General features: G+C 44.7%; 2 protein-coding genes across 8 annotated transcripts in view; one reads left to right on the forward strand and one right to left on the reverse strand.

Moving 5' to 3' along the window:
- Nucleotides 1-23,577, reverse strand: part of DHTKD1 (dehydrogenase E1 and transketolase domain containing 1) — a 171,960-nt gene that overhangs the window by 81,784 nt on the left and 66,599 nt on the right. The window lies entirely within an intron of this gene.
- NUDT5 (nudix hydrolase 5) overlaps nucleotides 1-23,577 on the forward strand; it is a 40,900-nt gene that overhangs the window by 7,907 nt on the left and 9,416 nt on the right. For 2 of the 7 annotated variants that reach the window (XM_083701650.1, XM_083701653.1), the window contains exons 2-5: nucleotides 17,156-17,342; nucleotides 20,737-20,804; nucleotides 21,635-21,687; nucleotides 22,588-22,695. In XM_083701650.1, the coding sequence (XP_083557776.1) occupies nucleotides 17,280-17,342; nucleotides 20,737-20,804; nucleotides 21,635-21,687; nucleotides 22,588-22,695 (292 nt within the window). In that variant the 5' untranslated portion in view covers nucleotides 17,156-17,279. Of the gene's footprint in view, nucleotides 1-17,155; nucleotides 17,343-18,851; nucleotides 18,991-20,736; nucleotides 20,805-21,634; nucleotides 21,688-22,587; nucleotides 22,696-23,577 lie in introns of all 7 variants that reach the window. The other 5 variants (XM_083701651.1, XM_083701654.1, XM_083701655.1 and 2 more) reach the window with 3 other exon arrangements.

A 23,577-nucleotide genomic window follows, 5' to 3' on the forward strand; every position in this document is an offset into this window, starting at 1 on the left:
ATAAATGAAAAATAAGGAGATGGAAAGATTGATGGTTTTTAACAATTTTTGTTGGATATTTTTTCTTTTTTCTGTTTTTTTTTTCATTTTTTGTAATGTAAAATCCTTAATAAAAATTATTATATATAAAAAATGAATCGTATTAAATAGTATCTAACAAAAGATACATCATGTTATTTTTGTGGGTGGGTGTGGGTATGTGTGTTTGTTTTTGTGTTTTTTGTTTTAATTTTAAGAAAATGTGGGCTCTTGTCATTGTTTTAGTGTTGTCTTTTTCTTTTTTTTTGTTTCCTTTTTTCTTTTCTTGAATATATGTAGAGATGAAAGGGTATTTTTTGGATATTTTTTGATTTTGTTATTTGATTCATATAGAAGTTATCAATTGAATGTGTTTGTTATTTATGTATTATTTGTATATTTGTATATTTTGAAATAAATTTATATTATGTGGGGGGATTAAAAAAAGCAGAACTAAGATTGCAGCTTTATATATATTTTATGACAAATTTTATTAATTTTTCAGTTTATACATCTCAAAATAAACATTTTACATAATACCATGTAACAATTGACTTCCCTCCTTCCCATTTCATAGTTCATTTTACTTATCTATCATTCCTGCATATTTTACTATAGCCAATCTAGTCGTTTCTCCATTTTACATCCTTCATATATTTACCATACTGTTGACTTTATCTAAATGCTACCAGCATTTTAAATTGTACACTATTATTTTCTAAATATTCAGCAAAAATGTTCCACTCTGGAGCAAATTCTTCTTGCTCTCTTATCTATAGGTTACTGCTGCTGCATCCGCAAATTCTATCATCTTAAGTTGACAATCTTCCTTACTAGGGATCTTTCTCACTTTCCATTTTGGGGCTAGCAAAATTCGAGCCGCCATGGTTTCGTACATAAATATTTTTTTTCTGACAACTGGGAACTTCAGACTGAAGTATTCCCAACAAAAAGACCTCAGTTATTTTCGGGGAATGTCGTTTTAAACATTTTTTTTAACCCATTGTAGATAATTTCCCAATAGCCTTTAGCCTTTTTACATGTCCACCACATTTGAAAAAATGTTCCTTTTGTTTCTCTGAATTTCCAACACAGACCTGATCCAACTTTGTACATATTGACCAACCTAGGGTAAAGGTAAAGGGGCTCCTGACCATTAGGTCCAGTCGTGACCAACTCTGGGGTTGCGGTGCTCATCTCACTTTATTGGCCGGGGGAGCCAGCATACAGCTTCCAGGTCATGTGGCCAGCATGACTAAGCTGCTTCTGGCAAACCAGAGCAACGCACGGAAACACCGTTTACCTTCCCGCTGGAGCGGTACCTATTTATCTACTTGCACTTTGATGTGCTTTTGAACTGCTAGGTTGGCAACCTACTCAGGGTTAAATACTATCTATGCATCATTTTCATATACCGTAATTCTCTTTTGAAGCATAACATGTAGTACATTTCAAATCACTTCCAGATTTCTCCCAGAGGTTTAGGTCTATGTTATGCCCTATATCAGGGGTCAGCAACCTTTTTCAGCCATGGGCCGGTCCACCGTCCCTCAAACCATGTGGGCTGGAATATTTTTTTGGGGGGGGGATGAACGAATTCCTATACACCACAAATAACCCAGAGATGCATTTTAAGTAAAAGCACACATTCTACTCATGTAAAAATATGTTGATTCCTGGACCGTCCGCAGGACGGATTTAGAAGGCCATTGGGCCCTCGGCCTTAGGTTGCCTACTCCTGCCCTATATCCATTGCCCAGTGTGTCATTGAAGCTTTGACTAACTTGTCTTTCATTTCCCATTCTAATAATAAGTTATACACTTTTGACAATAATTTATCCTTATTCCATAATCATTCTCTTTCAGACTCTGAGCTTTGATCTGGAAACCCTCTGTTTAAACAAAAAATGCCCTTTTCCCTTATGGGATGTCCAAGAGCCCGTAAAGAGTCCTTACGTAGGTTCCCTATTGGTAGGAGAAAATAACAAGCCAACCAGAGAATATTGAGAAGTAAAGCAGCTAGTAAGCTTGATCTTTATTGATCTGTTGCAACAGGGTGTTCCCCTCACCCGCAGGAAAGGAGGAGGAACCCAGAACAATGGCGCACAAGCCCTTATAAAGACTTTTGAAATTGCCACCCTGTTGATCAAAACCACCCCCAGAAACATCATACACACATCACAGAAGGGGTATAACCTAAGACCACCCCTCAGCTACATCATACCTACATCACAGATAAGGCGGTCTAAAACAGAAATTTGAATGTTGTTTTCCTCCTGTCATTGTTTATCTCCTGTCTGGCAGGTTACTTGATTGGATTGCCTGGAGAGCCTGGCCAGTCTTTTGTAATGATAAATGTGAAAGGATCATTAGCCACGAGTGATCATGCTCTTCTGAAGTTTACTATACAGCGGAAAGGAGCAGCCAAGCATACTAGGACTCAATTTCTTGACTTTAAGAAAGCCGACTTCATAAAACTTAGGGAAGTGCTGGGTGAGATCCCATGGACAGTAATACTAAAAGGAATGTCCCGGCTGATACGGAAGGAGAGGGGGGGGTACCTTTCCTCTCCTCCTCCTCCTCCTCAAAAGCGGGCCCGAGGCGATGACCCCAACGGCGCCCAGCTCCTGAAACCCCACACTGTTGCACAAGCACCACACTATACCCCTTGACTTTATAAAATGATATTCTTCCTTTCCATATACGGGCGGAATAAGCCCTTCTTTTCTTAAGCCTTTCCTTCGCCCTATTGTATCATGGGTTGACCGTATCGAACTACATTCTCCATTGACTATAATGGCTGCGCCTCAGCCAATCAAGAGCATGCATTCCCCTGCAGGAGCTAGCTCAGGGAGCTCTTGCACGCCTCATTTAACCTCTTGACAAGTTGCTGACGGCTCCCCGCTGCGAGAACAATGGAACCGAAACCAGCGACCTCGTAAAACTGTCAAACTTCGTTACAATGTATCCATTTGTTTCCGTTTTCAATATACGATATACACTTGACCGGCAAAGGGACCAAAAGCTTCGGAAAATCATACAAAATCAACCGAAACTCCGATTTTCTCCATTTTAATGTCATTCTACTCTGTTCCCTCCGGGCTCCATGTCGTTACCTCACTTCCATAATCTCCTGAGCGACAGGTCACGTACTCAGGAAGACCCTAATCCGCTCGGATCGTTCTGCCAAACCCTTCCTCCCGACAATGCCCGGTGATAGACGATGCATATCTGCCCCATTGTCTCGCCAACACCCATACTCAGGAAACGTTTATCTATGTTTGTCTATGCATATCCTTTACTCTGCATATCTCCCCCTCCCTTTCTGAAGTGCTGATCCATGTAACCCCACCTCCCTGTAATATATTCATGAGGTCATCCATGTAACCCAACCTTCCCATAATGTATTCATGACGTTTTCTGCACTGTATTCTGGGACTTGGAGGGAACTTTTAAAAGTCTATGTCACCCCATTCTCGGGGTTCAATGCCATTTTGAACCTGTTGCGCAATAAACTTTGGATCTCCGTTTATTGCTCCTGTCTCCGGCTGAACTCATTTTCTTCCGCTAGGACCCGCGGACTCTGTCCGACGAGCCGGGTGGCAAGGGCAACTCCGCACCCGGAATTTTTCCGTAACATTTGGCACCCAACGTGGGGCGGGCGGTTCTCCCCTGTTGCTGACCGGGGGCCCCGAAGTCTTCAGCCGGCACCAGGCCATTTGCCTGGGAAGATCCTTAGGACCCCCGGCCATCCTCCGGGCGGTAATCAAACGTCCCAGGGGTTCAGCCGGGGAGCAAAAGGAATCCGGCCGGCATATCCATCGATCCCGGGATCAACGTTGAAGACTCGTGAGTATAGTAGAGAAACCCAGTGCACTGGTGGAAAGGGGGTTGGAATCTCCTGGCAACTGAATTCTCTGCCCTCCTCTCTATCGTTCCTTCTCGCCTTTCTCTTGGTCCGGTTAGTGAGAGAGATCGTGGACCGCTGCTCGACCCAAAAGGGGGTTTCTGAGCTCTATCTCTTTCTCCTCTCAAACTCTCCAGTCAGCCGCACCAATTGGGGTCCGAAAGTAAGACGGAGAGACCCGGCTTGAAAAGATAGCCGACTCCCCGCAACGGACATCCTAGTTGAGAGCAAGGGGCTGGAGTTCTTTTCCGAACTTCCCGAGCGCCCTTACGGAGGGGGCAGGAAGGGGTCTTGCTTTCTGTATCAATCCCAGCCGCACCGGTCGAGCCACGTAACACGTGAATCGTGCGTGAGCCCGCTTCCGAAAGCAAGGGGGATTTTCCGCTCAAAAAACTCTATCAAGGGACCACCTGATCTGACACCGCACGACGCGGGCGTTCAGTAGGGCCCCTCTTCCTGAGATTGACGATAGGTAGGGGGTTGCCAGGAGGGGTAGCCCAGGGAGGATTGGGCGGGACTTGGCAGAGTGGAAAAGGAACCCCAGGAATTGAAAATAGGAAAAGAAGGAAATAAGGAATAGGTAGAAAGAGCTCTCAAACCCCTTATTGAAAACCCTCTTACCCCTAAGTGAACCCTAACGACCTCCCTTCTCCCCTTTTCTTACCTAGACATGCGTGAATAAAATGGGTACCCAAGCTTCCAAGCATGAGCGGGCTCGCTCCGGGAAGAAGGCTTCAAGGAAGCCATCTGAATCCCAGAGAGACCCCGACTGCCCTCTTGAATTTGTCATCTCTTATTGGAAGTCTATTCCCGGGCACAACTTGCTATCGAGGCAGAAATTAGAAGATCTATGTAGAGAAACCTGGCCGGCCGGAACTGCCTCCGCGAAGCCTGAGTTGCGTTGGCCAACAGGAGGCTCTTTTAATGAAGACCGCCTGAAATATCTAAGAAACTATTTGATGGAAGAAAAACCCCGTCAACTAGAGTACCTAGCCGCCTTTGAAACAGTCAGAGGATTGCTCCAAGTTACAAAGGGAGCTACGACCTACCAACTGCCTATCTTAAATCATGGAAGGCCACCTCTGCCCCCCCCCCTTACGAAGGGCACCCTATAGATGACTCTGTGGAACAAGCGCTCATCCCCTTTTACTACAGACAAACCGCTCCACCCGCCCCAAGCAACGGTCAGGACAATGACCAAGGTGGTAACAATAGCAGCGAAGAGACAGGGGAACAAGGAGCACGGGGGGGGGGCGCGAATCAAATAATGACCAGACAACGAGCCAGAGGGATGCAAAATGCCACCTCAGAAAACCTTAGCTCCCTAACAAGAACCAGGGAGGTACAGAGTGCTACCGCAGAAAACACTAGCCCGTTAGCACGAGCGAGAGAGATACAGAACGCTATCTCGGAAAACATCAATTCCTTAACCAGAGAAATACAAAATGCTACCCTAGAAGGCTCTAACCCCTTAGACAGACCTGAAGGGGCCCCAGAAACGTCCAGGCAACCGGACTCTACAGCCGTCCAGATGCCATTAAGGGCTTTGCCGATCCCGCCGTTGCAGCCAGACGGACCCCCCCGAATGGTATATACCCACCAACCATTCTATACGGCAGATTTGGTAACTTGGTCGAATCAAATGCCATCATTGAGAGACGACCCGGATAAATGCCACCGCCAGGTCAGCGCAATATTTTCGACCCATAAGCCGACCTGGCCGGACGTTCACGTTCTTTTGAACGCGCTTTTTAACAAAGCTGAGAAAGCGGATATTTTAACCAAAGCTGGCGAAGCGATTGAACTCCCAAATTACCAGACAGGTCGTCCGGCAGGGGTAGAAGCACTCACGGCTCAATGCCTCCGCACCGAACCAACATGGGACTATAACACTACAAATGGGATATGGTGCCTAAATTTGTTTAAAAGGGCAATTTTGGACGGCATTAAGGCCGCCGGACAACGCACCGTCAATTGGACGAAAGTACAGACCGTGCTACAAGGTGCAAATGAACACCCGTCTGATTATTATACGAGATTGGTGTCCGCCATCAAGACCTGGGGAGGGATAGATCCAGAGAACTCTCAACACGAAGTAATAGTGAAAGGCTTCTTTAAAGATCAAGCCTGCCCTGATATTAGGAAAGCCCTAAATTTGCAAATAGGGTACGATGGAAAGAGCGTCAGCGAAATCCTCTCCATCGCTAAATCAGTATATAATTCACGAGACGAGAGGAAGAAAAGAGATCCCAAGCCTGAAGTTGAACAAGTCCTTGCCCTCAGCATGGAATTAAACTCCAACAGGGGCAGGAGTTTCACCCGAGGAAAGGGGACCCGAGGAGGGGGACCTTCCAATCCCCATAGACCCTGGGGACCTACTACCAGCGGATGCTTTTATTGTCAGGAAGAGGGACACATTAGAAGGTTTTGCCCCTACCTCAATAACACGGTTTACGCTACACCACATCCTAACGCGACCCATGGATATGGGAACCCACCGTCCGTCGCCTATAACCCTCAGGCAGCTCCTGCCCCCTACAAACCACCGCCGCCTCCAAATGCGCCTACTCAAACCCAAAGACCCCTACCAGGACCAAGGACCCAAATGCCCGCAATCACTCCATCCACTCACCCGTGGACGAACGCTACAGCACCTCCCTTACACCCCCCTAACCAACCCCCTCCTGATGATCAAGAGAACTATTGACAATTAAAAGGGGATCCCAATCAAACCCAAACTATCTGCCCAATTCTAACGTTGTCCTCCGAAGAACCATTTTGCACTATTCAAATAGACGGCCATCCATACCAATGTCTATTAGACACCGGAGCCACCTACTCCACCTTAACTGATAGCCACTTGGAACCAAGTTCGGAGACCAGGAAGGTTATGGGTCTAGATGGGATACCCCGTACTTGTCCACTATCACGTCCGACTAAAGTTACCCTCGGACCCCTACTGGCTGAACATACCTTCCTTCTAACGAGCAGCCCAGTAAACCTCTTAGGAAGGGACCTACTTTGTAAATTGAATGCAACCATTAAATGTTCCGAAGAAGGCATCTACTTATACATGCCAGAGGAATCCATCCCCGCTTTCCAAGGGATAATTGAAGAAGCAAAAACTGACAGGCAATTTCCGGAACTCCCCCCCGAACTGGAAAGTGACTTACCCTCCTCTCTATGGGGCACCGAGTCAACCTCAGTAGGTCTCCTATTGTCGGTGGTCCCAGTAAAGATCACCTACAGAACTGATTTACCTTTCCCATGTACAAAACAATATCCATTGCCCAAGGAAGCCATCGAGGGACTAACTCCTATGATAGAGGACTTCCTAGAGAAAGGCATCCTGATTCCCTGTGCATCCCCATGCAATACTCCGGTACTCCCAGTAAAGAAACCATCGACAGAGGGAGCCCCAGTTCGGTACCGTTTTGTACAGGACTTGAGGCTGGTGAATCAATTCGTAATACCCCGCCATCCAGTAGTAGGCAACCCAAACTCCCTCTTGAACGCCATTCCAGCGGAAACCAAATGGTACACTGCTGCAGACCTGTGTTCCGCTTTCTTTAGTATTCCTCTAGACCCAGCTAGCCAATTCCTTTTCGCCTTTACCTGGGGACCCAGTCAATTAACTTGGACGAGACTACCCCAGGGATACGTGGAATCACCTGCAATATTTTCGGCCATCTTACACCAAGATTTACAGGATATCCATCTCCCAGCAAGCTCCGCCCTCTTACTTTACGTAGATGACCTCCTTCTTTGTTCCACCAGTGAGGAAGCATGTAAGAAAGACACCAAGCATCTCCTTTCGGAACTAGCTAGAAAGGGACATAAAGTGTCACCAAAAAAATTGCAATACTGCAAACAAGAAGTAAAGTACCTCGGTCATATCTTAGGAGTAGGCACCCGAAGCTTAGCAACTGATAGGATCGAAGCAGTCACTAAAATCCCCCTTCCAAAAACTAAACGACAACTTCGAGGATTCTTAGGAATGGCTGGCTTCTGCAGAGCCTGGATCGCGGGTTATAGCGAAATAACAAAACCACTATCCGCTATGACCCGCCAAGATCATCCGGACACCCTAGTCTGGGAAGAAGAGGCATACAAATCTTTTGAACGATTAAAGCGAGAATTGAGATCCGCCCCTGCCCTAGGCTTACCCGACTACAGGATCCCATTTAACTTGTTTATCCATGAGCAAATAGGGGTAGCCTCAGGGGTATTGACTCAGCCTTTTCGAGACCAAGAAAGACCCGTAGCATACTACAGTCTTCAATTAGACACCACCGCAAAGGGGGCAGTAAGCTGCCTAAGAGCCATAGCCGCCGCAGCGATCCTCCTTGAAAAGGCTCAAGAGACAGTCCTAGGACACGAAATCACCGTCCATGTGCCCCACTCCGTCTCCACCCTATTAACTCTAAGAGGCTGTCATCACTTTTCAAACTCACGACTAAATAAGTATGAAGCCCTTCTCCTAACACCATCAAACGTCACTATAAAGAGAGTTAACTCCCTCAATCCGGCCACCCTCCTCCCTCTTCCCGACGATGGAACCCCACACCATGACTGCGCCACCATAGTCCGCCAAGCCGAGAAACCCAGAGAAGACCTAGATCACCTACCCTTAGAGAACCCAGATTTAATACTTTATACAGACGGTAGTTCAAAAGTTGTGGAAGGGGAAAGGAAAACAGGATACGCTGTAGTCACAGACTTTGAAGTGGTAGAATCTAATCCGATAAACCCGCAATACAGTGCCCAAGCTGCAGAGTTAATAGCACTCATACGTGCCTGTGAACTCAGTGAAGGCAAGCGAACGACAATCTACACCGACAGTAAATACTGTTTCGGGCTAGTCCATACAACTGGACAGATTTGGTTACAAAGAGGCTTCCTAACCGCTGCGGGCTCCAAAATTTCACATTCCGCCCTCGTAGAGAGACTACTGACCGCTATCCACCTACCAACCGCAATCGCAGTGGTCCATTGTAAGGCGCACACCCGTGGTAGAGACCCTGTCTCGAGGGGTAACAGGCGAGCTGATAGAGCAGCCCAATCAGCCGCACTCCGCCCCCCCAACAACGAATCAGAATTCCAAGCTTTACAAATCCCACTCAACATAGATCCCACACAAATTTACAAAGAAGCCCCCGAAGAAGAAAAGACTCTCTGGCGCTCTGTGGGCGCCATCGAACAAAATGACGTCTGGGTTCTCCCTGATGGTAGAACTGTCCTTCCAAAGGCCTGGGTTCCAAAATTGGTGAGGGTCCTCCATCAACGTACACACTGGGGAAAAGGGAGACTGATAGAACATGTTAAAAGATCCTGGTACGCTCCCGGACTTGCGGTCGCAGCCACAACCGCATCAAAGAACTGTGTTACCTGTAGCTCCTTTAACCCCAAACGACAACCCAGAGCGCCGCCAGGGGCCAGGCTATGGGCATTCGTCCCCTTCGAAAGCCTGCAATTGGATTTTATCGACTTACCACACTGTCAAGGCTTCAGACACGCCCTGATCATAGTCGATAAACTCTCCTCCTGGGTGGAGGGATTTCCTTGTAGAAAACCCACTGCCTCTGTAGTGGCCAGGGCCCTCCTACAGGACATTATCCCTCGATTTGGGGTACCCCGTCGACTAGACAGCGACCGAGGAACCCATTTCACCGCTCAAATAGTACAATTAGTGGCCAAAGCCCTACAAATAAAATGGGACCTTCATACACTCTATCACCCACAGTCTTCGGGCCAAGTAGAGCGTATGAACCAAGAAGTTAAAACACAACTAGGAAAGCTGTGCAAACTCACTGGACTGAAATGGGTAAATGCACTTCCACTAGTTCTCCACAATATACGGAGTGCCCCAACTGGACCACTGAAACTATCTCCGTATGAACTTTTATTCGGGAGACCCCCTCCCATTTACAACACTCTATTTCCACTCTCAGAACTTGAACTGGGAGAAGCAGAGCTCACTAATTATGTTATTCAGCTCCAGACACAGCTACAACGCCTCCACCACTACGCGGCCATCGAAGGACAAAATCTGCCCATCGACGTCCAAGCCCACTCCTTCGAACCAGGCGATTGGATCCTTGTCAAGGTCTATCAGAGGGCACCCCTTCAACCAGCGTGGGAAGGCCCCTACCAAATTCTCCTGACATCGCCAACCGCCGTGAAAGTAGGTGAGAAACACTCATGGTTACACCACACCAGGTGTAAGTCAACGCCCCCCCCACGGAGACGGAGGAAGATGTCAGCGACGACTTCACCTTTTCGACCCCTCCCACTCCACCAACCTCATATATCGACGACGACGACGACCAACAGACCGGACCAGATCGGGGTCAGAATCGGGCCCAACAGACCAGACCAGATCGGGGTCAGAATCGGGCCCAACAGACCGGACCAGATCGGGGTCAGAATCGGGCCCAACAGACCGGACCGGACACAGTTTCACCCAACTGGACATCCGAGATCATCCCAGATCCCAGCGCTATCAAACTACGCTTGAAGCGCCTTTGACAGCTCTCTGACAGCGCGCCTTTGACAGCTCTTTGACAGCGCGCCTTTGACAGTTATTTGACAGCGCGCCTTTGACAGCTCCTTTGACAGCGCGCCTTTGCCTTTGACAGCGCGCCTTTGACAGCTCCTTTGACAGCGCGCCTTTGCCTTTGACAGCGCGCCTTTGACAGCTCTTTGACAGCGCGCCTTTGACAGTTCTTTGACAGCGCGCCTTTGACAGCTCCTTTGACAGCGCGCCTTTGCCTTTGACAGCGCGCCTTTGACAGCTCTTTGACAGCGCGCCTTTGATAACTCTTCCCCTCTGACAATGCCTTACCGTTCCCAGACTCTGATTATGAACTTTTCCTTCATCTCCCTCGTTTACGGAACTTTGACCCAATCTCCAGCCACACCAATAGATCATTGCACCGGGTTAGCCACGGACTACCATTTTTTGGATTACCATAGAGTCGAAACCGGAGGAAAGTCAAATCCTGCCCGAATGGGGGACTTTGACTTTTGCCTCCCGGAGTCCCGAACATTGTTACGTCATTCCCTGGTACCCCGACTAACTGACAACAAATACTGGGAACTTTTCATCCGAGACAAACACCTACATCGAATTGGGTCAGCAGCAGTCACCCTTGACTATTCCTACTACCGCCTCACTTGTAGGAACGGGACTCATTTCCTTTATGGCAACGGTGAACTCATGAGGAATCCAAATTGGACTGAAGTCGAAAACGGAGGGGCCGCTTCGTCGTATACCGACGCAACAAACCCCTCAGATAACTTGATTTTCGGATTCCAATGTCTCCTCATGACCCCGAAACCCCGAAAACCCCAACTACAAGGACTTTGCCTGAGAGGATTTTGCTGCCTCTGGAACCTTGGGGTCACCCACGACTGGAGAGGGGCAGAATATTTAGAAGGGTGGTACCATCCGGCACATCCCTCACGCTCCCCCACTTGGGATAATGTCGGTCCTCTGAGGTGCGGGGGCATAGCCAGGGACAGGCGACTTCTCAATACCACCGACCCGCTTCATCCATTCGGCACGGCACCCCGCCAGCTCGGCATTGATCCCGCCCTCCCGGGAGAGGACCTCCTTTCCTCTTGGGAACAGAACTCCTACATCAAACTTCTTGGCCAGGTGGCTAAAGAGGCACCCTATCCAGAGTGCTGGATATGCGCACATGCACCCAGCCACCTCCAACAGAGTCTTCCCCTTGTTCCGGTACCCGTGACCACTGAACAGTTCCGGTCCGGAGACGTCGCTTCTTGGAACTTGACTGCCCTGAACCTGACCCACCAATACCTCTACCTTACTGGCCCTACAAAGGGACCCCTGTGCCGCATTTTCACCGGGGAAGGAACCTTCATTGGGTCCAGCACCTGCACCTCCAACATAGAACTCTTACCCACTGGCCATGTCACCGTTACTGATATGACCGGATCCCGTACGTTCCCAAATCTCACCCTTGCTTGGGCCACCGTCATCGGACACCCTCCAACCTGGCAGCCTCAGCCCGCTGACTCCATGCTGCTGCTTGCCTTTGCCTCCGGAAGGATGGAATCCTACCTCAGCGGCTTGTTCTGGATATGCGGCCATCGTGCATACACCTGGGTGAGCCCACATATGTCAGGATCCTGCTTCGTGGGGTACATTGTCCCTGGCATAAGGGTAGTCCCACACCTACCCCCGGGAAGACAAAGGAATAAGAGGGAACAGAAAGAACTGTCAGATCTGTCCGATGTCGCTGCTAATGGGGAGACCGTCGGTCGAGCACTCTTCCCTGCCTATGGGGCCGGCTCTAATCATGTGGACATCCTCCGGCTTACTGACATCCTTCTGAAGTTTATGCAAGAGGCAACCCAAATCACAGATTCTTTGATGTCGGAGCTGTCAGAGGTGAGACAACTTAGTTTACAGACCAGGATTGCGACAGATTTTCTCCTGTCCAGTCAAGGAGGGACATGTGCCCTAATAGGCACTGAGTGTTGTACATATGTGACTGATCAGACTTTGAATATTACCGGACATTTAAACAACATTCACGAACTGGCAGGGAAGCTAGATGAGATACGACATGAAGGACTGTCCGACATAGACTTATGGGGATGGTTGCCCAAGCTCGGATGGCTCCGACAGCTACTTAAGGTGATATTGCTCATTGCCCTTATTATTGTCCTTTGCATCTCTGTGCTCTGCTGTACTATACACTGTGTCTCTCCTTGTTGCTCTCTTCTTCGCTGTCCTGCTCAATCCGCCTCTCTCTCCCTCCGAGCCTATTCCCGTTCTCACAGCGCCCCTGTCTTCCCTGAATATGTGCAAATGAGACACCTGGGGGAAGGGGAGTATGAAATCACAGGGGTATAGGGTGCGGAGAAAGGATTTGCAAGTTCTTACAGAACTTTAATGCAAATCTATCTCCGAATGGGGGACTGATACGGAAGGAGAGGGGGGGTACCTTTCCTCTCCTCCTCCTCCTCCTCAAAAGCGGGCCCGAGGCGATGACCCCAACGGCGCCCAGCTCCTGAAACCCCACACTGTTGCACAAGCACCACACTATACCCCTTGACTTTATAAAATGATATTCTTCCTTTCCATATACGGGCGGAATAAGCCCTTCTTTTCTTAAGCCTTTCCTTCGCCCTATTTTATCATGGGTTGACCGTATCGAACTACATTCTCCATTGACTATAATGGCTGCGCCTCAGCCAATCAAGAGCATGCATTCCCCTGCAGGAGCTAGCTCAGGGAGCTCTTGCACGCCTCATTTAACCTCTTGACAAGTTGCTGACGGCTCCCCGCTGCGAGAACAATGGAACCGAAACCAGCGACCTCGTAAAACTGTCAAACTTCGTTACAATGTATCCATTTGTTTCCGTTTTCAATATACGATATACACTTGACCGGCAAAGGGACCAAAAGCTTCGGAAAATCATACAAAATCAACCGAAACTCCGATTTTCTCCATTTTAATGTCATTCTACTCTGTTCCTTCCGGGCTCCATGTCGTTACCTCACTTCCATAATCTCCTGAGTGACAGGTCACGTACTCAGGAAGACCCTAATCCGCTCGGATCGTTCTGCCAAACCCTTCCTCCCGACAATGCCCGGTGATAGACGATGCATATCTGCCCCATTGTCTCGCCAACACCCATACTCAGGAAACGTTTATCTATGTTTGTCTATGCATATCCTTTACTCTGCATATCTCCCCCTCCCTTTCTGAAGTGCTGATCCATGTAACCCCACCTCCCTGTAATATATCCATGAGGTCATCCATGTAACCCAACCTTCCCATAATGTATTCATGACGTTTTCTGCACTGTATTCTGGGACTTGGAGGGAACTTTTAAAAGTCTATGTCACCCCATTCTCGGGGTTCAATGCCATTTTGAACCTGTTGCGCAATAAACTTTGGATCTCCGTTTATTGCTCCTGTCTCCGGCTGAACTCATTTTCTTCCGCTAGGACCCGCGGACTCTGTCCGACGAGCCGGGTGGCAAGGGAAGATTCTGGAGCAGATCATTAAGCAAACAGTCTGTGAGCACCTAGAAAGGAATGCTGTGATCACCAATAGTCAGCATGGATTTCTGAAAAATAAGTCATGTCAGACGAACCTGATCTCGCTTTTGACAGAATTACAAGCCTGGTAGATGAAGGAAACGCAGTGGATGTAGCCTACCTTGATTTCAGCAAGGCATTTGACAAGGTGCCCCATGATATTCTTGTAAAGAAGCTGGTAAAATGCGGTCTTGACTATGCTACCACTCAGTGGATTTGTAACTGGCTGACTGACCGAACCCAAAGGGTGCTCATCAATGGTTCCTCTTCATCCTGGAGAAGAGTGACTAGTGGGGTGCCACAGGGTTCTGTCTTGGGCCCGGTCTTATTCAACATCTTTATCAACGACTTGGGTGATGGATTTAAGGGCATCCTGATCAAATTTGCAGATGACACCAAACTGGGAGGGGTAGCTAACACCCCAGAGGACAGGATCACACTTCAAAACAACCTTGACAGATTAGGGAACTGGGCCAAAACAAACAAGATGAATTTTAAATGTAAAGTATTGCACTTGGGCAAAAAAAAAATGAGAGGCACAAATACAAAATGGGTGACACCTGGCTTGAGAGCAGTACATGTGAAAAGGATCTAGGAGTCTTGGTTGACCACAAACTTGACATGAGCCAACAGTGTGACGCGGCAGCTAAAAAAGCCAATGCAATTCTGGGCTGCATCAATAGGAGTATAGCATCTAGATCAAGGGAAGTAATAGTGCCACTGTATTCTGCTCTGGTCAGACCTCACCTGGAGTGCTGTGTCCAGTTCTGGGCACCAAAGTTCAAGAAGGACACTGACAAACTGGAACGTGTCCAGAGGAGGGCAACCAAAATGGTCAAAGGCCTGGAAACGATGCCTTATGAGGAACGGCTAAGGGAGCTGGGCATGTTTAGCCTGAGAAGAGGAGGTTAAGGGGTGATATGATAGCCATGTTCAATTATATAAAAGGATGTCACATAGAGGAGGGAGAAAGGTTGTTTTCTGCTGCTCCAGAGAAGCGGACACAGCAATGGATCCAAACTACAAGAAAGAAGATTCCACCTAAACATTAGGAAGAACTTCCTGACAGTAAGAGCTGTTTGACAGTGGAATTTGCTGCCAAGGAGTGTGGTGGAGTCTCCTTCTTTGGAGGTCTTTAAGCAGAGGCTTGACAACCATATGTCAGGAGTGCTCTGATGGTGTTTCCTGCTTGGCAGGGGGTTGGACTCAGTGGCCCTTGTGGTCTCTTCCAACTCTATGATTCTATGATTCTATAAATACTTAGTTCCTGGGCCATGTCACAGGCTCACACCCTATTCATATCTTAAATGTGTCCTTAAAACAGGATTTGTGAGGAAAGAGACAATGGGGAGGTTTCCCACTTTGGCCTTGCAGAGAAATCATTTGCTCAGTTTGGGAATCAAAATGGTTCCAGGTTGGTCTTCCTGTGCTGATCTATGTACGTGCTTGGTTGGTACACTTATGAACATTACCATATATCTAAGACCTCAACATTCCTATCACACCCATTTTTAAAAAAATCTAATTTAAACATATCATATATTTGATGATACTATAACCAATCCTTAATTTGGCTCCTTACTTCTTCCATTGGTTTCAATCAAGGTTCACTCCCTGTAAATTCCAACAGATCTCCATGTAGCCCATTGTCTGTTTATGTTAATTCCCTTAATTGTGATTGCTTCAGTGGGGGAGTACTGTTATTGCAGCTTTAATTCCTGTTTAATAACTGCATTCAGAATTTCCCTGATGCTTTGGGGCTGTAAATATATGCAGGATTTCACTTTGTTTGTTCTAGGTCATTACACTGTAGGCTACAGTACAAAGGGGCACTCTGTGTCTTGCATTTTAAAGTTACAACTAATTTTGTGAGGGGCTTCTGAAATTTCAGTACTGTATAAAGCAACCCCACTTGTTTTCAGAGAGGTTTCACTCATATTAATTTAATTCTTTACTTTCTTTTATCTTTGTCTCACAATTTTTCATAAAATTCACTTAATTTTGGTGCTTAAATTGATACTCCAGTACCAGTTGGCATATATTATTATGGTTGTTGCGATCAGAAATCATATTTAAAAATTATGTCATGGTGCAATACTATGTTCTCATGCTTGAATCTCTTCAGCTATGTTTGTTGTTTATATTCTTTCAACTACTGTATATGATACTTTTGACAGTATCAAAGTCATCTTGCTACCGTAATTTGTACCCATTAATCATCATAATATAACTAACAAAGTAGTCAGGTACTTCAAAAGTATAGAATTAATCCTCAGTGAGGGGTGGGGCAATCTGTAAATAACAGCTTTGCATTGCCCAGGTAGGTTTTTAAAATACCAGTTTTTCCAATGCTAGATTATAAATTTATTAAACTCTCTTAATATCTTCTCTTTGGTAATGTGAACAATTTAATTTTATTTGTTGCTGCTTTAGTCTTTTTTTTTTTTTTTGCTTTAATTTGCTATACTAGTTTATATGCTTTATATTATTATTATTATTATTATTATTATTATTATTATTATTATTAACCTTCTTGTTTCTCATTACACTGTGATCTGCCCTGGCAGCATCAGGCTGCATGCACATCATACGTTTAAAGCACATGACTGCTTCCAAATAATCCTGGGGACTGTAATTTACCCCTGACAGAGCTATGATTCCCAACACACACTTAATAAACTATAGTGCCCAGGATTCTTTGGGGACAAGTAATGTGCTTTAAATGTATGCACACAACCTTAATTTATGTCAAATTAGATAAATTAGGTAAATCATAGGACATTTAGTATTGGAAGAGAGAGCTACAATTAAAAGAATCTTAAATTTAAACAATTAATTGGTTAAATCTGCATAGTTATATTAAATTTAGAATATATGTCCTGCTACTTGAGGGAGCACATTTTAAAACAAGCAATTAAAAGGTTTTTAAAGTATTACTCAGTTGCTAGAATAAATATTGCAATCCTCATTTTTAATCTTAATTGTGACCTGGATTGTCTTCTCATCTGGTTTGGACTCTGAGGCAACATCCTGTTGATCTTATGTTCCATTGAGATGAAGGCAGACTCTTTCACCAATGAATAACCAGTCTCTAGTTAGCCAGTATGTTACTTGTCTGAGTCTACATTTTGTGTTTATATTTGCTGCAGGGTTGACTTGTTAATTTAGAATGAAAAGAATGAATGGTCTGACTTGATCCTGAGGGCAAATATTGACTCTGGTTTGTAGTTAGGTGGACTTTGTGCTTGAGGTGACAGACCAACATCACTGAAAATGGAAAAGGAAGCATCTGCTGAAGCTCGGAAAACCACCCAAGAATCTATAGTTAAAGAAGAGGTATGCAATGTTTCTTTGCTTTTTGGCATGTTATTTTGAAGTAACTTAGTTATTGTGATCAAATACTGGGCTTAGTATTGCATAGTATTGTATGCAAATGCTATGTATCCTACTGTGATAATGGGAAAGCAGCACCTCTATATGACTTAGCAAGACCATTTCCTATCATCCAGAGATCTGCAGTTCCAACCTTTTGTCAGGATAGCTGTTTTGCTTTGGGAGGTTATTCTGTCTAGGTACCAAAAGTTTGGAAGCTGTTATGAGATGAGTTAGAAATAAGAAAGCATATGCATCCAAGTCCTTATAGTGTATGTCTGCACTGCAGTTATAAACATAACCACATTTAATCAATCAATTCATATTTTTAATTTTCTTTTATACTTATATTCCGTTATTCACCAAATGGTTCAAGGGTGGGTTGCAAACATAGGGAACAAGCTGTACTGAACACAGCCCAGCTTGCTTTTGAGCAAACATGCATCACACTGTCCCACTGAAATTAATGGCAATCTAATGCTCTTCAACATGACCTTAATTGCTCTGAAGACGTTTGTGTTATATTAAGTGAGTTGTCCGTTGGTAATCAAATTTCTGTTGATTCTCAAGAATCAAGAGCAGGGTTCATGGAGTTCCTCACGTAACATCCACCTGACTTCTTGATGTGTCTAGTAAGATGGGACTGCCTCAGTGTGCAGAAATCTGGTGTCCATTAGAGGGACTTGTTAATAATCTGTAATATTTTTCATGCTTAGCTTCCTCTTAATTGATCTTCTTGACCTCTTGCTTGCCTGGGGCATTTTGGCCACTTCAGTCCTGCTACATTTGATGGCCCACGTAATGTCCAGTTTACCTACCTCTTTCCGCCTATCAATCACATGCCCGTGGGTTGCTGTGAGTAGTTGGGGTAATGATTTAAGTTTGTGTCACAACAGTGTAGAGGGTCACAATAAATCTCTAGTCCTTCATATCTTTTGTGTAACGTTGTGTAACATTTCAAACAATTGCTCAGTCATTACAGGTCTGGTGTGAGTGTGTCAAGTGTGACCATGGCAGAAGAGGAATTTTATGTTTTTTCTCCCACTTAATGATTAAGTTGTTGTTATTTACTACATTCTAGGCAACAGTTCTCTGGAGAGTCCACAGATCTAAACCATTTTAAAATAAACTTAATTTCCACAAAACCTGATTTCTGAGTTCAGCATAGCCTCCTGTTACTTATGAAATCAGCTCAATAGCTCTTTTCTCATGTTGCTGCTTATATGCCTTTCATTTGTACCTCTGAATGTACCTATAACCACAGTTATTGATACCTAACCATACAGTCATAGGTATGTTTACCTGGAATTTAGTCCTAGTACATTCGGTGGGACTTACTCCCAGGTAAGTGTGCATAGGATTGTAGCCCTGAGCTCCTACTCACTTGCCTTTTCCTGTTGCCTCTCCTTTTGATTCCTGCTGTTCCTTGTTATTGTTGTCTTCTTTTCTCTTTTTTTTCCTTCCTAACTGCAGTGTCTCATTCAAAAGTCATGAAGGATTGCTGTGGCTCAATGGCTTCCTTCCATTCCACACCTTCTCTGTCAATAGATAAAGCATTGGTGTGATGTCCTTGGGGTCCTACAATAAAGCCCTGGCTTCTATGGGTCACTGGGTAAGCCAAAGTAACTAGGTGTCTAGTAACTCAGGTTCACACTCACCATAAAATTATCCAAAATACACTTCTGTCAACACCCACTGAAGTGCAGAATAGTAGGACTTTCCTAAGCTTGTTCATCTGTGCAGATAAAAGCAAAAACATGATGTGGAATTCAACCAGACCACAATTCATCAAGAATTTGAACCAACTATTGTATTTATCTAGAAAAGTCATTCGGTGGAAGGGGTAGCCAACTTGATGGCCACCTGATATTGTTGGACTACAACTACTATCAGCCCTACCCAGCATGGCCAGTGTTGAAGGGTGATGGGAACTGTAGTTCAGCATCTACAGGCCATCATGTTGGTGAACTCTACAATAAATAGGAAATAATGTTTCTGCCTAATGCACCGACCCAACATATCAGACTCCCTGCTCCACTATCAGCCTTTGTTCCGGGTCCTTTTCACCTGACTCCTCCAACTGTCATTCTTAACTAACACTCCTTATTTGCCACTCACCTTGATTCTACCCACCATTTTGTCTCACTCTTCACTTCTCTTCTCCCACACATTCTTCTAATAGAACTAGTACTAAAATTCTTCTCTCCAACAAGAATGTAAGAACCACCTTGCTGGATCAGACTGAAATCCAGCTCATCCAGCACTGTTTGCCAACAACTAGAGATAACAAGTGAAAGCTCACAAAGGTGGTGGCCATTTGTTCATTGAGTATGGTGTGCAATAAGCAAAAAACAAAATTAAAATAATTTGGGCATCTTGAAGGGACTGCTGCTGTTTAGGTCACACAGATCCGGTGTTTCAGTCTCATCACAGTGTGAATTAAGAGCAGAGTACTCTTGAATTTGGTTTCATACCATTCCGCCTTTGTTGGGCAACCTTTGCTTTGAGAGAAAATGCAAGTCCATTTCACCATTTCATAGTGTAGTGGTGGGTGACCTGTGGCCCTCCAGATGTTGTTGGAATCCAACTACCATCAGCCTCAGCTAGCACAGCCAGTGGCCAGGAATGGTGGGTGCTGTAATGCAGCAGAATCTGCAAGGTCAGAGGTTTCCTATCCCTGCCATAGTAAGCAATTCTGTATTTGGTTCACTTGAGGATTTTTCCCTTGCCTTTGATTGAAATTCTAGTACTCTCTGTAGAAAATGACCATGTTGTAAAAAGAACAGTGCCAAATTATTCCATATATTGTTGATTCAGTTCATTTAAAAAAATGCCCTCAATAGTTAATGTTCGTAAAGATTGCTTCCTGTTCAGGGCATATGATCCTTTTCCAAGAGCACATGAGAAAATTATAGAGGGCTCCCTTTACTTTGAACTTGCACACATCTCTGTCTTCACAGCAAATAGTTCTTCATTCATTTAATATAATGCAAATACTTTGGTAATGCCTACCATTTTGGAAATGGCAAAACTATTGTCTTCATCTATGAGTAAAATCCTGCCATTACTGAACTGAAAGAGAATGCTGATGATGACTTCGGTTTTCCATATTAGCTGTAACCACAGTGGAGGCAGTTTTCATAGTTGTTCCAAATCATCATCTTTGTGGTGAAAATAAAGGGGTCGTAGTAGATAGGTTGATAAAGATGGTCAACCCAGTTTGCAGCAGTTTTGGACCATGGGCATCTGATTGACCACTGTGAAAACAGGCTGCTAGACTTAGATGGGCCATTAGCCGGACCCAGCAGGCTTTTCTTAAGTTTTTAAAATGTTTTAAGTGATTTTTTTCCCCCTCAAGACGATTGCAGAAAGAAAATGGGTGAAGCTTGAGCAGACAACTTACATTGACCCTGAAGGTCAAACAAGGTAATAATTTTTACCTATTAGCTGTTTTCTAAACCATGGGGTTTTTAAATAGTGTTCTAAGGTAAAGGGACCCCTGACTATTAGGTCCAGTCGTGAAAAGTAAAAGTAATCTACTTGAGAATCTTGTCTTTCATTAAAAAGAAAGAAGAAAGTTTCTCATCTATTTGCATAAGTTTTCTTGAAAGTTTTTAGCAATGCCTAATGTATATTGGAGGTTCCTAGCTGAGAGTTGGGTGGGCCCCTTTGTGAGACAAGGATTAAGATCTACTTTTGAGAGAGGGATTTGTCTTTTCTTTGCTCTTTTTATTTAGATTTGTTTTTTATTGTATGATGACAAAGTTTCATAAAAAATTATGGGGGGGGGGAGGGAGAGAAAGTAAGAGCCGAGGTTGCTCAATATTTCTAGTGCTCAGAGGTCAGGACTTATGATCTGGAGCTTCTTCCTGTGACTAGTGAAAGCAGAATGAACTATGCAACACTGGGAAGAAATGCTGCATTGATTGGGCAAAAAAGAAGTCACATTTGTTTGCATAATTTATTCCAGCTGCAGAATTCTGCATTTGTTAGAGTCACTTGGTGCATACCTTTGATTATTATTTTTTAACATTTTAACATTTTTTTAAGCATATACTCAGCCTTGATTATGCTTTGAGAGATTTTTGTCATGAAGGAAAAAATTTCTCTGTGACATCAGCAAGAACTCTGTTCTTGAAGTGCCTTAGGATGTAGAGTGAAGTATTATAACAGTAATAATGATTAACATCTCATTTTGGGAACCAACATGTTTACATTGACATCTATCTTCTTCCCATCTCCTTTCTATTTAATAGAGTATGGGAATCTGTGAAGCGTACTACCAGAAAAGAGGGGGTTTCTGCTGATGGTGAGCAAGTCTTTACATTGATAAACACAAAACACCTCTTACTTCACTGGCTGCTGAGAGTCTCCTAATGTTAGATAAGCTGGGGACATACATGAGAGAGCACCAATATATATGGGAATATTGATTGTTGAGATTATTGGTCCTTCACCAAATTTCAAGCAAGTATTTTATCGTCGTTGAAATTTATAATAATTATAATGATGGTTTCCATTTTCATTCAGTAGCTAGTGGTTCATAATAGTGGCTGTATGTGTGAACAGGCCCCCAGGCATGCCCTCAAAGCTAAGTGACCTGCCAGTCTTCCCTTCCCCACCTTTTATCATCAGAGCGTGGAAAGGAAGATGCAAAACAGTGTGGTCTAGTACCCGCTTGGATACTTGTGGATAGTAGGCCACAGCAGCACTGTTAAGATGGTTTGAAAACGGAGCCATATGAATTTCCTAAACTAATGTTTGTTTCCAGTTGTGTTCTGGAGAATTCTGGTGTTCATTAAAAGCTTCTTTAGGGCTATAATCAGGAATGGCAGACTGGCTTCCCTGATGGACAGCTTGCCACCTATTCCAATCTTCCCCTATGATTGGCACCTGCAGTGGAGTGTTGGATGGTTATCTTCTCCATTCACCTATGTGGATGGTATGACCCAACATGTCAAACCAAGCACCTTATGTGAACTGAGGATATGCCCTAAATCATCTTCCAGAATCCTCTGCAACATTCAGGGCTTCCAAGTAGATACTGAAATTTTTCGCTCAAGGGAGAAAGTGTGAAAACCATTACTCTGAAACTGATAACATGGGCACAACCATCAAGTACACTGCATGAGATACCTTGAGTCAGTTACTGATCTTTGTCTGTTTCAGTGCAGCCATGTTTTTGCAAGTTCCTTCTCTGTATTGGCAGGTGTTGCTGTTATTCCAGTGTTGCAAAGAACTCTTCACTATGACTGTGTTGTCCTTGTGAAGCAATTTAGGCCTCCCATGGGAAACTACTGCTTGGAATTCCCTGCAGGTAGGTGGTTCACCTCAGCTTCCTTGTTAATTTTAAGGTAAGGCTCTTGCCATTGTGAGAGAGGCACCAGCTGTTTCTTGGGATGCTTATATGTTTGGAAATAGGCCACAAGTCCTGTGTTGCAAACGCCTTAGGATAAATTCTTTCAATGGTATTGCACCCTGGACATATCTGCACATTACTATTTCTGATTTTATCAGAATTAATGCCTTGTAAATAGGAATGGAGAACTTTATTTGGTGTGCCCTTTTAAGTGAACAGGCCTATTTTACACCTTCCTGACTAAGACATAGATTAGAACACAATTATCCTTTTGATCTTGCACTTCTCTGAACTTTGCAATACATTTTTTTTGTTTGGGGGGGGAGTCAATGTGTAAAAATGTGTATTTTAGGATAAAGTGCATCCAGAAAGGCATTCATTGAGGAAAAATACATTTAAATATGTTCTTATATACAAGTTTTTTAAAAAAAGAAAATCAGAGATGAATGTGGAAAGTGGATGGAAGACACTTACAAATGAACCCATGTCAAATTGATAGGGACAGAAATGGGCTGTGCATGTAACAAGAGCCAGACTAGGAAGTAATTGCTTAAAACAGTTAAGAGCAGCAAGGAATGTTGAGAGGGAAGGTCAGCTTTCACTTGCCTCCCCTTCACACTTCTTTTTGGCAAACAGGCCAAGTATTGTGTAAGATACATGCATTTGTCCTACAGATCTAGTCTGGTATGGAGCCTCAGGATTCTAAACATGCCCCCATAGTCTGTACTCTTCACAACTTGTGTGCCCCATCCTGTGAAGAATCTTGCTGGTATCATTATGAGGAGATTGGCTTTTTAATGCATATGTATAATGCATTTATGGACACGGGTGGCGCTGTGG

This window comes from Podarcis gaigeae, assembly GCF_964106915.1.
Source record: "Podarcis gaigeae genome assembly, chromosome: 10".
Lineage (NCBI taxonomy): Eukaryota > Metazoa > Chordata > Lepidosauria > Squamata > Lacertidae > Podarcis > Podarcis gaigeae.